This window comes from Desmodus rotundus, chromosome 4, assembly GCF_022682495.2.
Source record: "Desmodus rotundus isolate HL8 chromosome 4, HLdesRot8A.1, whole genome shotgun sequence".
Classification (NCBI taxonomy): domain Eukaryota; kingdom Metazoa; phylum Chordata; class Mammalia; order Chiroptera; family Phyllostomidae; genus Desmodus; species Desmodus rotundus.
In genome coordinates, this window is record NC_071390.1 from 32626142 (window position 1) to 32642427 (window position 16286).

At 40.1% G+C, this 16286-nt stretch overlaps 2 protein-coding genes across 3 annotated transcripts in view; both read right to left on the reverse strand.

Moving 5' to 3' along the window:
* Positions 1 to 458: 458 nt before the first annotated feature.
* The window catches only part of A1CF (APOBEC1 complementation factor), a 75249-nt gene continuing 59421 nt past the window's right edge, over positions 459 to 16286 (reverse strand). Inside the window, exons 8-12 of one of the 2 annotated variants that reach the window (XM_024563425.3) lie at positions 14755 to 15025; positions 12606 to 12787; positions 9170 to 9306; positions 8304 to 8455; positions 459 to 3528 (exon numbers count right to left, since the gene is read on the reverse strand). In XM_024563425.3, coding sequence (XP_024419193.1) covers positions 3377 to 3528; positions 8304 to 8455; positions 9170 to 9306; positions 12606 to 12787; positions 14755 to 15025 — 894 coding nt within the window. In that variant the 3' untranslated portion in view covers positions 459 to 3376. Of the gene's footprint in view, positions 3529 to 8303; positions 8456 to 9169; positions 9307 to 12605; positions 12812 to 14754; positions 15026 to 16286 lie in introns of both variants that reach the window. The other variant, XM_024563423.3, reaches the window with a different exon arrangement.
* On the reverse strand, positions 6942 to 7828 carry LOC112307342 (heterogeneous nuclear ribonucleoprotein A3-like). The gene has a single exon (XM_053922034.1). It carries the CDS (start codon positions 7657 to 7659, stop codon positions 7087 to 7089), a length of 573 nt encoding a protein of 190 aa, XP_053778009.1. The 5' UTR covers positions 7660 to 7828; the 3' UTR covers positions 6942 to 7086.

A 16286-nucleotide genomic window follows, 5' to 3' on the forward strand; every position in this document is an offset into this window, starting at 1 on the left:
CTACTTTCCTGTACAGCAATTATCCATACATAACTATAATTAATCTCCATCCATTATCAGAAAGCTAAGGAACTGTGATTTGGAAGTAAGTCCTCTTTTGTTAAATATTTTTGAATTCCACATTATCTTAACATGAGGTAGCTTTCTAGCAGCATTTTAGGTGCTGTCACTGTGGGCGGGGGTGGGAGGGCAAAACTAGTCACGCAGGAGAATTGCAATTTGCTGCAGTTAAAGGTGGTCTTCAGCTATAGTAATGGGGTGATGGAGAAGTACAGCAACTTGGGAAGAGGCAGCATTTCCACAGGTGAGAAAATCTGTATCTACTCTCACTGCTGTTCCATTTCCTCCTGAGTAATATTGGCTGATTTTAATCCTCAGTGATCTGTTAAGTACCAAAATTTAGCAACCCCACTCTAATTTACTAGCTGTTTCTAAATTTTTGCTTAAATATTTTTAAGCAAAATTTATTGCTTGGTTGGTTGACCCATTTTAACTTTTTTCTGTGATGAATTTTTTCTACGAAGCAATAAAGTAAGAAAAACTAAAAAATGGATAGTGGTACACAAGCAATGATTGGTACTACGTAGATGCTAATTTCTGAAGTCCAAAAAATGTAGCCATCATGCAAAGTAAGCTCTGGTTCTGCACTTGATTTTCAAGTCCCATTTGACGTTTCAAACCCAGTACAGCAGGACTTGTTCTATAATTACAGCAATTACCTGGGGCAACGTGATGCAAACCGACCACGTGCTAGACACATCCTATGAATGCGTTCTAGCAGATCTCGAAGTGTTCTCTAAACCTTACTAGAATGAAGTCACATTTCAGCAAAAAGTCAAACCACGTCTACTCACTTGAGTAAAATCAGTCCTCGGGATGTAAATGTCATGAATATCGCGTTTTTCCTCAAGCGAGTAATGAGCTGGTGTTCCAGTGGTAATTTTCTGGATCCCTTTGCACTATTGTGTGCTTAAGTCTTTGCTCTTAGTGCTTTCAAAAGGTGATTATGATTTAGTCTGGAATAATGATTTTTAGCATAAAGAGATTCCGATATTTACTAATCGCTCATTCTGATTAAATTGAAACTTCATCGGGATGAAACCTTCCATTCCACATCGGTTAGACATAGAGAGTGCCTTTTCCATTTACTTTTAGAGATTTTAAAGAGCATTAAAACTTTTACTGTTGGAATTTGGAATGTTTGGGGGACAGAGTAGGAATTTATGGGCTCCCCAGTGTAATGACTCTTGCTGAGTATGAAAGCTGGTCTGTGGGGGAGTGTAAATTTGGACCTATGAATTGCTTAAGCAGGAATTTCTCACTTTTTCATTTTTAGAATTAGTTTGGCCCAAGGGTTAGTTTGAAGCCAATGTGAATTATATTCAAATTCATACTTTGATAAGATGAATAATGTAAAAATGTGATTTGGCTATTTGTTTTAACTTAGACAAATTTTTTTTTTGCATTCTTCTATTTTATAAAAGTCAAATAGAAAGGAAAAAATTAATGGGTAGAGTGAAAATACAAAGAATATAGCATTTCCCAAATGTAGCTGCACATTGGAATCACCTAAGGGTCTTTAAAAAATCCTGCCACCCAGAATACAGACATTCCGATACAACTGGTGGAAGGCGTGACCGTGGGCGGGAAAGCTCTCCAGGTGTTTCTCCTGTGCAGTCAGGTCTGGGAAACGCCGTCCTGGGGAATCTGAGAAGGAAAACGCAAAGCCTGTCGGAGTTTCAGTTCTAGCACCGAGGCCTTTCCCATCTGATTGAGTGAGTGGAACTGAAAGGTGACAGGAGCTTCGTTATTGGAATTTGTCTGATTTTGATTGGAATCTGGATTGATTTTGGTTCATAGAATTACACTGAAGAGTGTTCACATTTTTAATGCATTTGTACTTAAGTTTTCCCTTCAGTCCTGTAGAATTCTACAAGGGCCAAGAGATTTTTTAAAATGCAAATTGTGGTAATGCTATGTCTTAAACCACTAATGAGACTTGAGCAGTAGTAATAGGTATTTGGTTGTTGGAATTCGATTATTTCTGTTTTGAACAAAATACAATCATGTACAAGTATGGCAAGCAAGTACAGTGCCTTCTACCGCCCTCCATTCCAGGTTCTGTAGCACCCTTACCCCTGTTGGATATTCCTGGAAAAGAGGACCCCAACTTTAGGGGCTTTTGGTAAATAGCGTCCTTGCTGAGTGTCTGAAGAATCGGCTTCTAATCAGCAGTGACGGTGGTAAGGTTTTCCTGTGGTGGCTCCAAGGCCAAAGCACTGAGGTATGCTGAAGCTCTCTGGTACTTATGGGAAGTAAAACGAAGGGAAGGTAGAGGATTTCTTGGCAGATTTAATATAAGCAGGTTAGATCGTCCAAAGATGAACCAAGTTAATGACTTTCTCTGAATGCTGGATGGTAGTCTGGGTATTGCAAAAAGACCAAAGATGTAAAACTAAATCTTCACTTCTCTCTTTGTTTGAAATGACATTTCACCCAATTTGCTGAATAGCCAGAAGTGTCATAGGTGATAGCCTATAGATGTGATTTACTTTTTAAAGATATTAGAGAGGAGCAAAATGAGACTGAAATGAAAATAAATCTATCTGGACACGTCAAATGCTTAATATAAGAAAACATCAGTTCAAATTGGAATGATTATTGTTTTGTAGGGATTCTTGGGAAGGGCAGGACTTCTAGGGAAAAAGAGGTGGGCTAATGAGTTTAATAAACAACAGGCCTGGATTGCATTAACGGTGTCTGCAAGGTTAAGATACCACATCGATTTCCAGGAGGTCTCCTGGGATTGCAGGGGACAGGAGATCCTGACCTGTGACAAACTGACTGGATGGAATTTTCACACTACAGTGATGCTGACTTCATCAAACCTCAGACAGTCTTTCCCAAGCTCCAGGCTGTGAACATGCCCCACGGTAATGGGGAACACGTTTGAAAAGCACTCTCTCACCTCCCTCTGCAGCTGCAAGCCAAGGTTAACACTCTGGAGTTTACTTGGCTCTCTCTGTTGTTACTGACTGCTGAGGTCTGCTCTGCCCTTGAACTCGTGCTGGCTAAGAGATCTCGCTTCACTCTGTCAGGGTTTGTAAACATATTCCCAAGACACTCAGCAACCTTGGAAGAACAACTTTTGGGGGCGGTGGCTCTTTTCTGTAGAGAAAAGGCTCCTTAACAGTTGATCGGATAAGAAACAATGTTCTCCTATCACGATGCTACAGTTAGTATAAGCCATACAGTCGCAGCAAAGGCATCACGTGAGGAAAAGTATTACGTGTGATCACGAGGGGACTGAGTTAGAGGTTTATTTTTTTCTATATAGAGTTTTGTGTCTTATTTTTTAAATTAAAAAAAAAGATCTTCAGAAGGTTCCATATCCATCCCCTCGGGCGGTCACTGCAAAAGTCGGGTAGACCTCGTACGTTGCGTATGCTGCTAAGTCTTGTCCGAGGGTCACTGCTTGCTTGAGCTGGGCTGCGGACACGGGTGCAGCTGCGTTAGGGACAGCATAGCCTGGAGGGGGAGGCAGAGAAAACTTCATGAGAGGGATTCCACTTTGCTTCCTTTCGGCTTATTGTCTTCTCCTTGGAATAGGTGCATATTCTCAACTGTACGTTTTAGAAGGTGCTCTCAGGGGACTCTTTCACTAGGGGGCAGCACGCGTCCGAGGGAGGCAAGCACCTGTGGCAAAAACACTTCACTCTTAGAGATTTAGAAACACGGGGAAATGATTCCAAGAAACAGAAACTTAACAGGATGCTGAGTTGACTAAAGCATGAGGCTCAGAGCTTTTTCAGAGGTTCTCAGAATTTGCAAAGGAAGAAGGGATGGGCGATGGGGCTTTGTGGGTCTGCTTCTGCTGCACCCCCCCACCCTACCAAAACGAAATGTGAGAAGACATGGCCTTTGCCCAAGAGGTATGTGTAGGGACTGGGAAGGCCAGCAGAAGAAATATTTAAAGTTTTAGCATGTTTTTATACTAAAGCAATAGGAAAGCAGACATCTAGCCTGACCACATTTAGACCTAACCTTGAAAGGCAAACTACATCTGTCTTGGAGTATTTGGATGCTGGTCCTCACCCTCAGGGAACTGAGGGAGTTGCCTGACGAGGAATCATCATGTATGCTCACCTTCGTATTCTGTTTACTTGATTAATATTCACTTTGGAAGAAGAGAGCATAGCAGCTCTTATCTAAAAACAGTATCACCTGGTTGTTTTAGACCAAAACCTGGGTATTGCTGAGATGATCCAAAAATTATAAAAGATGACAAGAAAAAGGGAAACGCATACTTAAGCAATGAACAGGAATTTGGTTTAAACACACACACATGCACACACACACACCAAAACCCATTTGGTTTACATGCCGTGGAAGTCTGCCCAGGCCCAGACACATTGATTTCTTTCTGGTGGCTTCTCAGGAGGTGGTGGCAGGAAGCTGGCCGGACTATTTTTTAAAAAATTGAATCCGCTCCTTGGCTCGTGCACTTGGGGCAGTTAATGCTGAGTAATGCGCTAGTGAAGTTTGGTTCATCTCCCAAGGATGTCAGAAATGTGCTAACAATTGCTTCCATGATTTTGGAAACAGCATATCTAAAGTAAGTAAAGGAGTAAGTAATGTGTGTGTGTAGCACAGATTTTATCTTTAGGGATTTTGAATTTTCTTTTGCACATTGGCTAATTTCTTAAGTGCAAGAGCATTTGTGTTTCACAAAGATTCTTCCTTGAAGCTTATTATTCTCTGCTTGATTCCACAGTCACGTTCTGAGAGGTTCTCAAATTCTTAGGCATTCCCAAGGCAACTGTCATGCCCTATTTTTTTTTTTTTTAATTCTTGTAGGAGCAAATAGAAGTGAGGGTAAGATATAATGTTCTTGGGGAAAAGCAAATCCTTTCCAATGTGAGAATGAACTTTAAAATTATCCTGACAGTGGGTCATTTATTTTTATAGTACATTCGTTAGGGGTCTTTGGGGTACAGCTTTCTGCAGGAGAGGGGTTCAACTTTCGGCAAGAACTGAGAAGTCCTGGCACATGTCCCCAGTGGACAGACATGTCAACATCCAATTTTATGGCATGCAAGCACAGGGTTGATGGCCCTAGTACAGCCCACGGGAGACCTTGCCCTCTGCGGTGGCAGCTGTTGCCTTGGTAACCGTCAGGGGTACTCCACACATCTTCTCTTTCTACAGAGCAAAGCTGGAATTGAGGTCACATTTACATGTGAAACATGAGTTTCATCCTCACCTGCCAGAGTGCAGGATGTTTTCCCAAATGTTGAGAAATAAAGAAAATGAGAGTGAACACTAGTTGTTATGAATGTGAGGGTTTTACAGTTCCCACACCTTAATATAACCAAGATATGACTTCATCAGTCAGTAGGAATGTCATAGGTCATTCTCCGATCTGAGCTTATGGGGGTATACAAATACAATGAGTCAGAATGACGAATTTCTTTAAAAGAAATAAACTTTTATTACTAAAAAAGGAATGGCATTAACTCAAACTAAATGGTGAGAAAACATTTCCAAAAGGTCCCCTCTCTACAGGATTCATTTAAAAAAATTATCAGCATTTGTTATAGGGAAAAAATAAATAGGGAAAAGTCTTTTAAATGTGACCACGAAGGCCTGTTGATCTAGAGGTAGACTTTATTTTAAGCAATCAGCATACAAAATTATAGAACACACAAAATGAGGCCTGATCCTCCTGCATATGCTGGATCTCTCTCTCTCTCTCTCTCTCTCTCTCTCTCTCTCTCTCTCTCTCACACACACACACACACACACCTATTGACTTAACATAATTTTTAAAAAGTGTGATCTACACATCTCTAAAAAATCAAAGTAATAAGAGTAAAATTGAAGATGGGATTTGGGGAGGGCATGCAAGGGTTTCTTAAACGCTGATTGAGCATGGGTCGATGACTTCATCTTCCCAGCGCTTGGTTTCTGCAGCTGTGCCATGGCCATTAGGATAGGACCTACCCCTGTGGCATCATGAGCATTCCTGAGATAACATAAAGCAAGCTGGGGTTTTAGGTGAGTGCCTGGCACATAGTAGGAGCTCAAATAAGCATCATCTAGTAATAGGTAGTTTCAAACTCTCTTACTAAAAGTAAAAACCAAACCAAGCCAAAGCAAATCAAATGCAGAGAGACTGACTCATTCGAGACCACACAGGTGCTGAAGCTGAGCCGAGATCCCACACCACTTTTGCTGCCCAGCTCCGTTCTCTGGCCTCATACTTCAATGGCTCACTCATCGGGTAAATTCTTTTTGGCCGCAGATGGCATAGGTGGAGCTGACAAACAACTCTATGAATCCGTGGTACCACAGGTTTCCCAAACACTCTCTGCACGGTGCTGTTTCTTGGCCCAACATTTTCTTTCTTTTCTTCTTTCTTTCTTTTTTAGGAATTTTGGATTTTTTTCATTTGAAGGCAAATCTTAATGCTATTAAAGTCACAAATATGCTAATGTAAATACCCAATTCTAGAGATGTGTGTTTCTCTAACACACACAATGCAGACATACAAATGTCTGTTCTCCCCACATGTCAGAGCCCATTCATTTCATGGTTTGGAAATGGGGAGGATAGATTCCCCTTAAACTGCTCGTCGGCAGGTGTTTCTTTACAGTTAACTTTAGCAAAATTCATACAAAATAGTGATTAACAATGATGTTCTTTATTTGTTAACTCACAAGGAAACACCAAACCTGCATTTTGTTAAAGTTTCTGTACTAAAATGTAGAAAAACTGAACCATACAAATAATGAAAAATTAAACATTCCTTAAATGTTTTATTCCTAGTACCACTACCACAATTTACAGGGCAATATACCCAATGTAATGAAAAGCAAAAGCAAAAGCAAAAGCAAAAGCAAAAGCTCCAACAGGCAGAAGCCCTCAGCAATGTACACGTAATTGACACCGCACTGTGTTGATCCATAGCGGCACTGTTTGCAAGCTGTGGCCATGTCCGCTCTGAACAAGCAGGGTTTCCTGTTTAAGCTGCAGTGACTTTTCTGACTATCATTGTTCCTTCTGCAGCATATTTTTACGGTTCTTCTAATGCATTTGGGACAACTGTCTCAAAGTAACCTGCAGCTTTCTTGACAACTCCTTACTAAGAACTGTCGCCCCGTTCTGCTGAGTTTTAGAACCCTCTGCTACCACATCCAGCACTTCCACCTCCAGGTCCATAACCACCACAACAGGGGCTGCCTGAGCTCCTTCCGTCAAAACTACCTCCCTCATGGGTCCATAATATGTTTGCTGTTGTGTACTGTAATTTCCAAAATCGTGATGGTTCCCACTGCCACCATAGTTACCACCAAAATTTCCCCCTTCTTTGCAACCATCATATCCCCCACTGCCGCCACCATTTCCAGCCCTTTTGGTCTCCATGTCCTGGTCCTCCACCACCACCACAGCCTCCTCTGCTACTATAGCCAGGACCACTGCCATAGTTGCCACCATCACCTCCTTATAACCACTTCTGCTGCCACCACCACAGCCTCCTCTTCCACCAAAGTTTCCACCACGGCCGAAGTCACCACTGCCATCTCCAAAGTTCCCTCCACGACCCATGAAGTTGCCAGATCCACCTCCACAGCCTCTTTGCGATCCAGAGGACTGCATTTCTTGTTTAGAAAGGGCCTATTTCACTTCTCAAGTATGCCCATTAATAGTGTGGTATTTCTGAACAACAATTTTATCAACTGAATCATGATCATCAAAAGTTACAAAAGCTAATCCTCTTTTATTCCCACTCTGCCTATCTCCCATGACTTCTGCGGTTTTAATCATGCCATACTTTTCAATGGAGTCTCTCAAGTTATATTCTTCTGTATCTTCTTTAATACCATCAACAAAAATTTTCTTTACTGTTAGATGGGTACCAGGCTTTACAGAATCCCCTCTAGAAACAGCTGTCTTTGGTTCTACTACCTGCCCATCAACCTTGTGTGGCCTTGCACTCACCTCTTTAACACCTGAGTAACTGACACGACCAAAGCCCCAAGGACGTTTTGTTTGGGGGTGTCTCTCATCACCACACAATCTGTGAGCGTGCCCCATTTCTCAAAATGTTCTCTGTATCATCTGTAGTTTCAACGCTTAAGCCACCAGTGAGCAGTTATATCAACTGCTCTGGTTCCTTGGGATCGTGGCACTCCTTCCCCTGATTGCAGCGACAGCCAGAGTCAGGCTGGGAGTAATTGGAGGGGGGCGGGTCCATTTTGACACCTACTTGCCGCTTGCAGCCTGGCCCAGTATTGTCATACCTGGAAAAGCAGCAGCAGAAGCAGCAGTAGCCACCGCAGTCGGAGCGGCAGCTCCATCAGTGGGAATGCCCAGGGTCTGCAGGGTGTACTCGGCTGCGTAGGTCTTTGCTTCATCCACATAGGCACTTAGCTTTGGAGGTGTGAAGGGGTGGCTGGAACGCACAGTCAGGGTAGGCATTTTAAACTGGTGCTACTGAGACAGGTGAAAATCTAAGGTGCTGTTAGCTTTTGAAGATGATAGGATACTAGAATTTAGTGTGCCTATTTTTATTCTCTTTGCTATTAAAGCTTCTACATACACATGTAGAAATATCTTGTGAATTGACCTAGAACATTGGTGGCTGATGTCATTTCCTGGTACATACTTTCAACTTTTATGTCGATTTTCTAAGGTACATGTGAAACACTATGGTTCCTAAATTGATGTAGAAATGCAGACTCAAGGTAAAATTCAGGAGTTAATATCCTCTAACAGAGAGGCTGTATCTTTGGTCCAAAATTTAAAGGACAGGGCATGGTGTTATTTTGTGTAAAATGGCTATTTCATACGGTTCAACCTAAATACTACACAGATAAAAGACTGGTTATAATGTTCATTGCCATTAAATGTTACATCTGCAGGTTCCCACTGGTTGGTTACACCACCAGATCTTCACCGTCTGTACAAAACCCGGGGCCTCTGAGATTCAGTCTCACAGCTGGCACGGACACCCCACCTCTACATCTCAACGTCTGAGCTTCACGAAAAAGGAGTGGGTAGTAGACTTGAATATTTATCTTATTTAGTTGGTGATAAAATGCACTTAATTTATAGGAGTCTCTTACTCTAAAATCTACATGGTTAGGCATTTGGAGAGGTTACCCACATGGCAGGATTCTGGCTGGCCAGAGCAGGAATGGTTACTTTGTATAAGAAGAGTTGTCTTTGATCCTGTCCAACGGCAGAGTGCAGCTGATACACTGGCTGTCCCCAGTTATTTTTCTGACAGAGTTCTTCTAATATCTACAAGAGTTAAACAAAAAGATTTCCCTTTCAAATGTCACATGTGCATTATTTATCTAGCGTTCAGGTTTTTTAACTCCGCCCTTCAGAGTTTCAGCTAATATAAGAAGATATAAAATGCCACATGGTTTAATGACCCTTAAAATTGAAGATGAGCTCAATTTGAACTCCATTTAAAATGTTAGGTTTATTAATTTATAAAAACTGTCCTCACATCATTTATTCTAATTTCCTTTAGGTTAGTCCATTAGCTATAACTTTTACCAATAGTATAATTTTATGATTTAAGAAAATTGATATTCCAGTGCTGTGTGCCTGGGGTTACTCATAATTATCCTGAGTCCTTCTGTTTAAAATGGTCTAGAGAAAATAACCTAGGAATACAATGTATTCTTATTTCATGTTATCTATCATAGGGTTTATCTTCACATTTTTATAAAAATAGAGTTTTAAAGTTCAATGAGTTAGTATTTGTTGATGAGCATTAATAGGTTAAGTGTTGACAGTTGCAATGTGTTTGGCAAAACACTTCTGTTTGTTTTTACAATAATCTGATTTATAGCATCTTTCCACATTTTTTTTCCTATCATTATTCCAAACTGAATCATGTCTAAAGGCACATGTTTTCTGCATCCTGAAGCCATTTTTGGTGGCCCACAAGCCCCAATGCTCCCATTAGTCAGCAGATTTAGTAAAGTGTGCAAAATAGGGCATTCATCTGACAAAGGAAAAACCTCTTTGGGACCAACGAAGTCCCTGGGTGACTGATTCCATGGAGCTTATCTCCTTTGTTCTAATACCAGTACAGCTACAATAGTATGACATTTTCCAGTTTATTAAATGTATAGATTGCTCGTGTCTTCTTTATTACATTTTTCTCTTACTATTTTCAGTTTTGTGGTAACTCACCATCTACAAAGCATTCTCTAAAGTACCTGGGCAATTGCAAATTGCTTTAGCTGACAGATATTCTGTTCACGCCCTTTGGGTAAAGTACACACTAAGGGAGTGGCAGCTCTAATTACTGGCGCTGCTGGGCAGTACTGGGTCCTCTGCTTTTGTTGTTGGAAGTTCGCAACTCCACTGTGGAATTGTTAGGGCTCCACCGTGTTGGTTGGTGGGGGAGACATGATCTTCAGTTTCTAAGCCACAGTTGAAGAAATTCAGGGACAAGTTAATTAAAGAATTGTCAATAGTTAATAGGGGTGGTTACTCATATTTTAATAAAAAGCTTGACCAATTTTTAACCTGGGTTTGATGTCAAAAGCAGAGGTCATTACTCATCTATAGCAGCTCTTAGAACTATTACACAGAATTTATCATGATCATCATTTTTCATTATCTTAGAAGATTTCTAGGTTTTGCAGTATTTTGATTATTTTCAGTTTTAAGCCCAGGGGGATTGGATGACTAGCTTTGTGCTTTCTCAGCAAAGCTCTGTGTCCAAACTCATGGCACTTGCTAGTTTTTATTGTAATTATCTGTGTACTTGTCAGTATCCTCTCACTGAATGGCCATGTACCTTTTCCCGAGTTTTATTGAGATGCAGTTGACATACATCGCTGTCTGAGTTTCAGTGCACAGCATAATGGTTTGACTTACATATATTATAAACGATTATGCTAAGTTCAGTTAGCATCCATCATCTCACTTCAGGATCAATAACAAGAAAAAGAAGAAAAAAGAAAAAAAATATTTTCCTTGTGATAAGAACTCTTAGAATTTACTCTTAACAATTTGCATAAATATTATACGGTGGTATTAATTATAGTCATCATGTTGTATGGTACATCCCTAGTACTTATTTATCTTATAATGAAAAGCTTGTGTCTTTTGACCACCTTCCGCTAATTCCTCCAATCCCACCATCCATCTACCTCTGGTGACCACAAACTTGGTCTCATTTGTTGAGTTTGGATATTTTATTTTTAAGATTCCATGCATGAGATCATTCAGGATTTTCTTTCTCTGTCTGACCGACTTAGCATGCTCAAGGTCCATCTGTGTTGCAAATGGCAGGTGTTCTTCATTGAAAAAATCTATTGACCATTTCATATCACTACTGGGAAAATGTCTGTTCAGGTCTTTTGCCTATTTTTAATTGGATTTCTTTTTCTGTGCCATATAAATTTTGATGGCAAGGATTGTGTTATAGTCAATTTTCTACCCTCAGAAACCAGCAAAATACTTGGTACATAAAGGATGCCTAGTAAATGGTTTTTGAACAAACAAATGACTGCTGTTTACCATTCTGATAGGCACTGGATTTTTTTTTTTTTAATTGTCTGGGTAGAGTTAACAGAAACCTTAGGTATGCTAATTTGTATTGATAAGAAAGCCAGTCATTTCACAGAAAAAAATACTCAAGATGAGCTTTTAGAAAACCAAGTCTTCTACTTGATTGCAATCGTAGGCTACTTCCATAAATTTGAGACTCAGGCCTTTGGGGTGAGAGTAGGAAAATTTCCTTTGGAACATACAGACTGTAGTGCTTAACAACAACGGGCTGTAAGTTGTTCCTCGGAAGGGCCTCTGCAGAGAGAGCGGCAGTACTGCACAGGGAAGAGTCTGAGGGTTAACACAGACCCGGTTTTGTGTTATTTTAACCACGTTTGCTATTCAGTTTCCACACTAAAACAACTTTTATCACTTTTAACTTCCCCATAAAAAAAACCACAGCCTCATGCAGAAACCTGAAACTGAGAACCGTGAAAAGAAAGCAATAAAAACTCACTATAATGCTGCTACGCAAATATAATCACAGTAGAAAACTGAATTTGACACGACTGATGGCATTTATAGTTAATATGAGCCATAATATCATCATAGATAGCACGGTGTTTTATCTGAAACACAATGTTTCCAAGAAAAATTGTTCTAAATGGTCTATTCATTCACTGTCGTGAATACCCTTCATTTGCAAACTAACCTGGCTCACACACAACTGGCATTTATTTTGAACTAAGGTCTTTGCTTCATATTATCGTATTTAAGGTATTAGTTGATAATTCTCCATAGCTCTCGGGATCTTTGCATTTCAGTGCAAGATTATTTAAGGTATCACACTTTACAGTTCTAAAAAAAGACAGTCTATGGCGGAACAATGGCCTTCGGCACTCAGCATTCTCTGACAGCACATTATGTTGACTGAGCACTTTATCTATGTAAAAGAAAAACAAGACAAAATAGAACAACTCCATAACCCAAGTAAGGATCAAGTCAAATCATTTGATGAAGTGTGAATAGTAGACTTTGGCTCTACTTAAAGAAACTACTATCTCTGGAATAACATCACCTACCTGGGGAGCAAGTTTAATTCCTTGGGGTTTTAAGGTTACAGGATTCATGGGGGTGAGTTCCATCCCAGGTAAAAGATCATAGAGTTTGTCTTCTTTCTTGTCTCCTTTGACCTGATATCCACGACCCAGGCCTGTGTATGCCAAATAGCCACGGCCGCCCAGTCCTCTCACTCCCGCAGCCCCTACAGGTACATTCATGTAAATTTCTAGGAATGTAAGAAGGCATTAAACTGAATCAAACCACCAGAAAATCACCCTGAATCTTACTGTAATGGAAAAGTTAGCCCACGTCACATTGATTATTGCCCTGAAGATGGGTAGAAAACTGTAGGATTCTAATGTGATGAAACTCAACATACTGTAGAGTTCACCAGAGGTGTCTTTGTTTTTTATTTTTAACTATCTGTGGATGAAAGTCATACTATCAAAGTTATTGATAAGTACATGAGCAACTTAAAAACTTGGGTACAGAGAACAATTTTGCGGTTTCTGTCTTCAGTTAACCTTTTGTTGACATTTTCCCGCAGAATAATAAATGTTGGGAAGGTGATTTTTAGAAACATCATAACATGAAATGACCAAATGCATTAAAATCAGTCTTGCATTTTGTCATTGATCAGTAAATCAGAAATGAATTTAGCTTTTCCAATAATTCCATTCCCAATGATCTGCTGGAAAACCAACATTTAGAAAGCATTTTAAATTCACCATTTTCTACCTTATGTTCTGTCAATGTGAGGCTTAAATTTCCATTGAGTTTCACTAATAGATTCCTTTTGATTTTTATTTTTCACATTGCTACTTCGATTTCTTATTGGTGGCATAAAGATAAAAATGTTAAACAATTACCCTTCATCCATGAATATTATTCATTGATTTTTTTTCTTGTTATCAGACAGGTATATTTCCCCCTTGGAGTAGAGTTTGTTTTTATCTTACATTACAACTGGTCGACAACTTATATTTAATATATGAATTGTTTAATGATGTGATTTTAGATTATAAATGCAGAATGTTTTAGTGACATAATTTGTCATCATATAGACTGATTATTCTGAAGGAAATCCTAATGACTTCTTTCGCATTGCAATTTTGGGGGAAGTGAGTGTACAAGGAGTATGGAACTTTTAAGGCTGTTGAAGACTAGAGCTCCTTGGATGGTCAATTCAGTTCTCCTGAAAAATAGTAAAACACAGTAAAATAAGTGTTTCCACAGTAATCTGGACATGCCTGTTGTCCTCTAAGTCAAACCCAGGAATAGATTTAGATACATAGTTTGTTGCTGAATTGCGTAGTCGGGTGTCATATTTAGAAGGTAGAACTGGGATCCTGTTGGCATTAGCCACTTTCTAGCACAACTACTCTGAAGGATCCCACTAGGCAGAGACAAACTAGTTTCTTGGAATTAAAAAAATTGGTTTCCCTTATCTTCAATATTGCTTGAACTGCCTGAGTTCAGAAAACTGCTTGAACATTTGCAGTTTTTGCAGGATTCCAAAGGAAAGATTTATGGTTTAGTAGACTGAGTTTTTTCTCTTCTATTTGTGCTTTACTATGTAGTTACCCATACTTAAAGACATGTGGATTTCCTGAATAGTGTGGCTTTTTAGAAGGCATAACACACATTTCTTGGAGAGGTGGAAGAGAGCATCTTACATATGTTAGAATATATTTATGATAATTTATGATTTATGTACAAAGATGATGCCACAGAGTCACTATCAAATAAGTGCCTTAACATGTTTTTGCTATTTGAGGCCATTGGTTTCCATTGGACCATACTGCTTTCACTTGGAAGTTTTGTAACAAGTCACAAATGAGTGCAATGTGGTGATTCAGTCATGAGAGAGAAGTGAAGAATTGTGGGCCTGAGGTTTAGTTTGTGCAAATTTTATGGGTCCATGCAAAGATCAAATGTGTGCATAGACTTGTTTCTACTATGCTGTGACCAAGTTTTTCTCAATAACCAGTTGTAATGTGAAACAAAGACTCCTATGGAAGGAAAACTATTGATATAATATTTGATTTTTAACGAACAATTTTCAAGTCCTTTTCTCCCAGTGGACCCATCCAATTGGTCTAAGGCTATTGCAATACAAATCATTTGAAATCATGGAGTTATTCTAAGGCAAGAACTGATTAGTATTACCTCTTACAGAAGGGGCTCGGATAATGGCCCTGTTGCCGAGATGCCCTTTGGTGGCTGGGAAATGAAGGCTAGGAATGGTATAGGCCTGGGGTGCATAGAAGACAGGAGCTCCAAGGTAGGCTGTGGTGGGGTCATAAACATGGCCCAAAGAGTAGGTGTACTCTCCTTGCAGCATGGTACCCCTTCCACCTGTGCCTCGGGTGTATCTAACATAACTGTCCTTGTCCACTGGTTTGGCTAGGGTCACCTCAATGGGGGAGCCATCCAGCACCTGTGGTAGGGAGCAAGAAAAAAGCAGCATGAGAAGATATGAAGACAAATAAGTGTGGCTGAGCCCTCGTAATGTGTCTCCCTCTGTGTTAGTCCGTTTGCGTGTGTGTACTGGCTGTTTCAGTTACATATATCTTGTCTCTTTGTAGGTTGGTCTTTGTATGTCAGTTAAATTTTTCCTAAATAATTTCATTGATAAGTTGCATATTAGCTGCCAACAGGGTTTCATAGTGCAAAGTGACCACTGTCCATTAACATATTGGTTATAATTATCTGAATACAGTCCCTGCAACAGAGAATTATGTGATACTTTTAATGTGATACATGTTTTCAATGACATATTTACATAATTATATAATTCTAAGACATTTTAGGTTATATGGGTGGAACATCATCTCCGATACCTAGGAGAGTACAATGAAGGTGAAGGAAAGCAATGAAGAGATCTTACAATTATTGACATTTTGGTATGGGCTGCCCAGTTAGGCCTTGCTGGCTGCCAGACAGCTAAATGTCTTGATCCTTCGAGTAGCTACGCAATAAGTAAGTTCCCACTGGGAAGGAGAGGCTGAAAAGTGGGGCCTGACTCAAGGAAGAGGAACCTGTGAGGCGATTACATTGTCTCCCGTTGGTAATTCCTTGTGAAGCAACTGTTCGGCCTGCTGAGCAGCTGGGAACTAACAAACGGAGATGGTGGGACAGTGTGGGGGTTCTCAGGTCGGGCACTCCTTAAACGTGTCCTCAAGAACTACTGAAGTGGCTCTAGTCTGACACAAATTTTTGACGTTGCAAACAGCTCCAGATAATAGCTGAAGATCGTAGTTAAAAAGAACAGCTGTGTGTAGATCTACACGTCTGACTCACCTCTGGGTACCACTGGCATGCACAAGAGAAAAAGATGGCTCTGAACAAACACTTGATAGGTTAAGTATTTCTTATCAAAGGGTATTGTGAGAAAGCTTTTGTGGCTTTTTTGGGGGGTATTCTTTCTAGTAAGAATAGGATGGGCTACTATTTTATATATAGAAAAGAAATGATGTAAAGTGCTTCTGCAAAAATTCCCTTTCACAGAAGCTGAGTATGCAACTTTATTACCTGGTGGCACGAGCAGGCCAGTGGTTCCTGGATCCCTGAAGTCTGCTGGATGAAGCTTGTGCTTCACAGGGATTCTGAGCATTTTGTTCAGCCTCGGAGGCAACCTAGCCTTGATTCTATATATCTACCCTACTTTTTAGTCACAGGAGCCGACATCAAATGTGTTG